General features: G+C 43.1%; 1 protein-coding gene across 5 annotated transcripts in view; it reads right to left on the bottom strand.

Annotated features, from left to right (window-relative positions):
• Window positions 1-371: 371 nt before the first annotated feature.
• DCC (DCC netrin 1 receptor) overlaps window positions 372-6,000 on the bottom strand; it is a 984,533-nt gene continuing 978,904 nt past the window's right edge. For 3 of the 5 annotated variants that reach the window (XM_064480347.1, XM_064480348.1, XM_064480350.1), the window contains one exon: window positions 4,416-5,885. In XM_064480347.1, the coding sequence (XP_064336417.1) occupies window positions 5,581-5,885 (305 nt within the window). In that variant the 3' untranslated portion in view covers window positions 4,416-5,580. Of the gene's footprint in view, window positions 686-1,793; window positions 2,460-4,415; window positions 5,886-6,000 lie in introns of those variants that run through there. The other 2 variants (XM_064480349.1, XM_031441886.2) reach the window with 2 other exon arrangements.

Genomic DNA, 6,000 nt, shown 5'->3' with positions numbered 1-6,000 from the left:
TTCCTAGCGCTGCCAATCAACAAGACAAGCCACTGGATTCGCGTCATGAGGAGAGTGTCGAGAGCGTGCATCTGCGCGTTTCAGGAGCATGAGCTGAAAACAAGTAATGCATATTTTCGTACGTTTAAAACCTGTCTCCTCAGGTCGCTGACTGAAAAGCCTAGAGGAGTCGAGAACTTTGTGAGAACGCTAGAACTCGTGATTGTCCAGATACAGCCTACAGACCGGAGGTGCGGCTCCGCTCCTGAAATCGGAGGTTTGCAGCTCTTTCCAAACCGAACAGTCAGGATGACCTTCCTGGGACGTCAGATGCCTTCAGAGAAGGTTCCTGGTCTGTGGGGATGAGAAAGGGGGAGCCATTCTAGGACCCTGAGGAGGTAAGACAAGCCAAATGAATGTTTCCTTTTCTGAGGGAGGGGTTCGTCCTGCAAGACTCAGTGGTGTGTTATGAAATGCCGTGCTCCGGGTCAGTGGAGGGCTGTTTACCTAAGCGCCGAGAAGCTGCACGGGAGGTACCTGCCCCCATAGAGTAACGTCCCAGAGCTCTTCAGAAGGACTTCAAGAAAATGTAAGCACACTGAGGAAGCACTCTTGCTGAAGGAGCAGGTTTGCAAACGGACCGGACTTTCTAATGACCCGCTTGAACAAGCCCTCTCTGACGTCAGATTTCCTTCCCGACATAAAACTGTAAAAAAATAATCTGAATTATTACTTCTGTTACAGTGCCATTTTGCTCAAAATATTTCATTCAGGGATTCATATATAATTACCCACCTAATAAAAGGAGCTATTAGGTTGTAAAGATCCTATCCCTTCCATGCTCTTTTAAAATTATGACCTACTCAAGCTTGAAATCAAAGGCAGAGCTGAAAGGAATAATTCAGCTGAAACTCTCTTATTGGGTTTTCAAGTTGCCTAACTGATAAATATGCAAACTAGCTCCCTTTTGGCGCTGCAGCTGCATAAATGGATTAACTCCAAATGCAGCTGAACATCCAGAAACTAAAAAAGGGTGCACACAAAATGTTTTTAATTTCACCTAGTTGCAAGCTGTAGATAAACATGGCAATAGAAGTTTGAGATTCTAGCTCACAATGGAGATGCGGTTTCGAAGAGCATCCACTGGGTTTAGGCTGTGTGAGAAGTGTCAGCCCCTCCACTCCCCTCTGAGTCTGGTGCAGAAGGTTCCCTTGACAACAAGGCTTGGGGGTGCCACTTCCCGACACTGCCTGCTCTCAGTCCGTGAGGACTCTGTTGGTGGAAGTGACATCACTCAAGAGAAGATACTGTTTAAAACTCCCTGCTATTTCCCGTCCCTTCCTTGGGATGGGGCCTGTTCTCAGGAAGTCTGCCATTTCCACAGAGGGTTACGGGGACACGTGTGTCAGGATGTGTGGAACCGGCCACCTCACCTGGGCTGGTTGCCAAGACAACTCAGGGAAGGCTGGGATGGAGGGAGGGAACCCTTCTAGCCAGACTCCTGAGGAAGATGGCCTTGCTGAAGCTTTGAAATATCATCACAGTGTGGTATGGCACAAAAGCCACCCAAATGGAAAAGTGTCCTATTACAAGTTTAAGCACATAATTATCATGTGTCTGAGAAGATTGCATACTGTGTCCTCTTTCAGGAAGTGGACTGGTGGCTGGCAGGATGCCACTAGTTGCAGGTTTTTACGTTCCTGTTCCCCAGACATAAATGTCAACTGAGGGTGGATTTACAGATACTTGCTAACATGGGCGAATTTGACAGCCGCCTGCTGATCTCCACCCCTCGTGCAGGAACGACTTGAGTTACAAAACGTAAGCATTCACTGCCTTTCATGTGTTTACTTGTTTGTTTTTTTTGTGCTGTTAGGAAAACCTCCAGTCCTTTGGTGCTATGGAGTGAGAGAGTTCCCATGGGTGCTTTGCACTTTAAAGTTGAAAACAAAAGAGTGAGCTTGCACTGATTTGCCATGGCATGGTACAGGCGGAAATAACGCACTTGCATTTAGTCAGACGAGACCTACACGGATAAGAAAATGACAGACCTCGATGAAGGAAAACAGAAGCATTCGTCATGACAGTGTGGTCACTGCAGTGGCAAAGACCCAGGACCATTCTAGCAGCTTCAGCTTTGACACTGCAGTGAGGACGTATCTTTGCTTTTGCTCAGGGACCCCACAGTCATCATTTTGAAACTCCTGATGCCTCTGAAAGAAGCGATGCTCATTCCTTCTGAACTGCTTCAGGGTCGTCCGTAACTGAGCAGTCCAGAGGGTTGACCTGTACACTGGTTAGCGTTCTCTGACACAGGTGTGCTGTTTATGGGTAACTGGTAATGCTGCCAAGGTCCCGGAAAATTCACCTCATCAATTCGGCAGTAGGCGTTAAAAGGCCGAGCCCGTGATAGCATTAAGTTGCTTCATTAGCCCTTCCAAACTCGCCATTTGTTCACTCAAATCATCCTGTTCATACACCTACAGAGAGAACGAGAGCAAAGAATTAGTGCAGGTGAATATTGATGCGGTCCTTTGGTTACGGCGGGGGCCACGTCTAATGGGTTCACTGTGTATTCTCAAGCGTGACCCAGCGGCCCAAAGCCAGGGGCTGTGCTCAGCCTACAATCATGGAATGAAGACACTGGTAGTCAGAGAGGCGGTGATGGGTGATTGTATACTATTTCGCTGACTTCATTCTTGCAATGAAGCTTTAGCGTCAGGAAAATCTTGTTTCAAAATCACGTTCTACCAATCGTTAGCTGCGTGGTCTTGGACAAGTTAGTAAACTTCTCTGATGTACAGTTCTCAACTCTAAAAAGATACTGATGATATCTATTTCACAGGAGACTCTGAGCGTCCTGTGACATGTTTAGGGCCTGTCAGTATCCAGCAATCGGTACCTAGTCAATACGTTAGCTCCTCCCCTTTCCAGAGGTCAGCCCGTCAGGATGTAAATAATCCACATCACCAGGGTTCCTTTCTTTCTTTGTAACATAACGTAGACACTTTTTTGTGTGGGAACTCAGTGGGCTTGTCTGAGGATTATGACTTCAGTTTGTGTGCGAAAAAAAAAAATTCTCACCCCAATCAGAATTGGCTCTGTGCATGGTTGTAAAGGTGACCTTGTGACACAGTTTGACTGGTGGATAAAATGAAGAGGTTAACATGTGGAAATCTTAGCCTGCTCTCTGTCACTCTCCCTTTCTGTGAGCCACTAGAATCGCGTCATTGGTAATACTGGATTATAGGCGTCACAGGTCCCCTGGGCACTAGCCTCGCGGATTTGGACTCAGTAGGTCTAGGAAAGGTTAGAATCTCTTCTCTTTTTAAAGCTTCCCATCTAATTTTGATGGTCAGCCAGTGAGGGAAAACAAGGTAGTGGTGTTGATTTGAGTCCCAGGTTTTCTACAGATTTGGTTTTCGAGTCTGTCTCATTTGTCCCCTGGGAATAGCAAGCTTGCCTCATTGGGTAGCTGGGAGGATCCAAGTCAGTGCTGATGAGAGGTAAGTGCCCAGTAAATGTTAGTGCCTTTTTCTTCCCCCCCTTTTCAACACACCCTTTGTTTTGACTCATATAGACCAGCCCTACCTGATTATTCTTGGTTAGCTCATTCATTTGATGAAATTATTGAACCAAATTGAGGCCTGATTTCCAGCACTGTGTAGGCTAGGTCGTATTACTCAGTAATATGGGCAGAATATTGAATCCTGCCAAAGAAACACCTTGATCCCATGACAACACTGGAGGAGATTATATGGGGGAAATAGGCACAAAGCCCCTAAGGAAACAATACCATGAGGGATTAAACACGTTGGAAGCTGTACCTTCTTATAGGACTCTGAACATGCACATGAATGACGTGATCACTTACTGTGTAATCTTCAGAGCTTAACAGGGATTGAAAGTGGCCAGTCTGGCTCAAAAGACTGGCCTACATAAGAGGAGGGAGGTTGAAATGATGAATTTGGTAACTCCTTTCCCAGGTGGTGGTTCCTGAATTATCTAGATCTCATTGTCCAGTACAGCAACCTCAAGCCACGTGTAGCTACTGGAATTTGAACTGTGGACAGTCTACATTGAGATGTGCTGTACCTATAAGATATACATCATAATATGAACACTTAGTACAAAAAAGTCAAGTATCTTAATGATAATTTTTTATATTTATTGCATGTTGAAATGATATTTTAGAAATACTGGGTTAGATGAAATACATTAAAAATTAATCTCACCTATTTATTTTTACATCTTTTAATGTAGCTCCTAGAAAGTTTTATTTTTTATTTATTTTTATATATCAGTGTAAATAGTCTTTATGTTTTAATTGAAGTATCGTTTATTTTACAATGTGTTAAATTTCTGGTGTACAGCATAGTGATTCAGTTATATATATATATTTTTATATATATATAACTGAATCTATATATGTGTGTGTATATATATTCCCTTCCAGATTTTTTCATTATAGACTATTAGAAGGTACTGAATATAGTTTCCTGTGCTATCTGGTGGGACCATATATAGGAGTTAGTACTAGAAAGTTTTACATTACATGTGTGGTTCCCATTATATTTCTATAGGATTATGATGATCTAGATTATTGGCCCCATCTCTGTATTTCCTTTAACATACAATCTTACTACTCTTCGTATTATACCTTTGGCTGCCATGCCTCAGAGTCAAACTTAAATGCAAAAATGGGCCACCTGATGTGATTCCTTATGAGATATGTATTATGTAAATGGCTATACTCCTAACCAAGTAGTGCATTAGATCCTTATAAATGTGAATCTTTTAAGTATACAGAAGTATGTGAATTAAATAACATACTTCTGCCAAATACTCACACCCATACACACATCTCGATTGGCTGGTGTCCAGGTAGTTAAAATATTGTTTGTAGTACTGAAAACAAGTAAAATCAAGAAAAAATTTACTGTTCTTTCAAATGAAGTAATTCTAGTCTGTTTTTCCATCTCCCCTCCTCCCACCAGTCCTCTGATTTTTCAAGGTATCTTATGCGTTAGATCCTCAGCCTCCTGTTAAATGTTTTTCTCTTGAATTATATTTAGAAATGCTCTGGAGTTTTCTGAATTGCTGCTTTTAGGCAAAATCTTTTAAAATCTGCATCACAATGCATTTTGAGGGAGAATGTTTGCTCTCTCAAAATTTCAGGGGTTTTTTGCCCCCCATTCATTTTCTGAGTTTTCTAATTTGACCACTTTTTAGCTTCTTCCCTGAGTTGGCAAACTTTTTCTCTCATTAAATAAACTTTCCCATCTTATTTTAATATATTGGTTCTTTCTTCTTAAATTCCTTCCTTCATGTCTTCATTTTGTATTTTCCTCTTCTCAATTCTATATTTCTAGGCTATTTTATGACTTTAAAAGTGAGATTTATGATAACTTCAGAAAACTCAGAGTGTAGCTCTGGTTACTGGAGTTTTACTTCAGGTACACCAAGGTGTTTCATCCCACTGATAGGAACACACACGCATATAAACATAGATATATATATATATATGTAAGTCACATATTCTGATGCTGTCAACTTGTATTTCTAAGATTGCCTGTAAGTCCCAGTGATTTTTTTATGTAACTAAATCCTTGCTGTCATTTTTTCCCCTTCATGCTCAGCTGCAGGAGAACGAAACGCTAAGAACAACACGGGCTTGCGGCTAATGGAGCGTGTGGCTGGCTTAGGCTGAGTGGCGTGGCGGTGCGTCCCGCGGTGCGGCGTGACCTGCGGGGCCGGCCTTACACTGGCTGGATCCTCTGCTGGTTTGGGGCTGTCCTCAGACGTTTCGGGGGCTGTTGGCACAGACACAGGAAGCAAAGGAGATCTCGCCTTTCCCGCCAGCCCCAGAGAGGCTGTTTTAACGTGAGTCTTGGGAAGAGTCGGCCCTAAAATAGAAAACACAGAGTGATGAAAGCACTGGATGAAAGCATTCTGGGGAGCGCTCCCTCAAGCGTGTGAGCCGGGTCTAGTGGGCTGGCACTGATTTCAGGTTACTGTTCA

This window comes from Camelus dromedarius, chromosome 28, assembly GCF_036321535.1.
Source record: "Camelus dromedarius isolate mCamDro1 chromosome 28, mCamDro1.pat, whole genome shotgun sequence".
NCBI classification, from domain to species: Eukaryota; Metazoa; Chordata; class Mammalia; order Artiodactyla; family Camelidae; genus Camelus; species Camelus dromedarius.
This window is presented reverse-complemented; position numbering and strand designations above follow the sequence as displayed.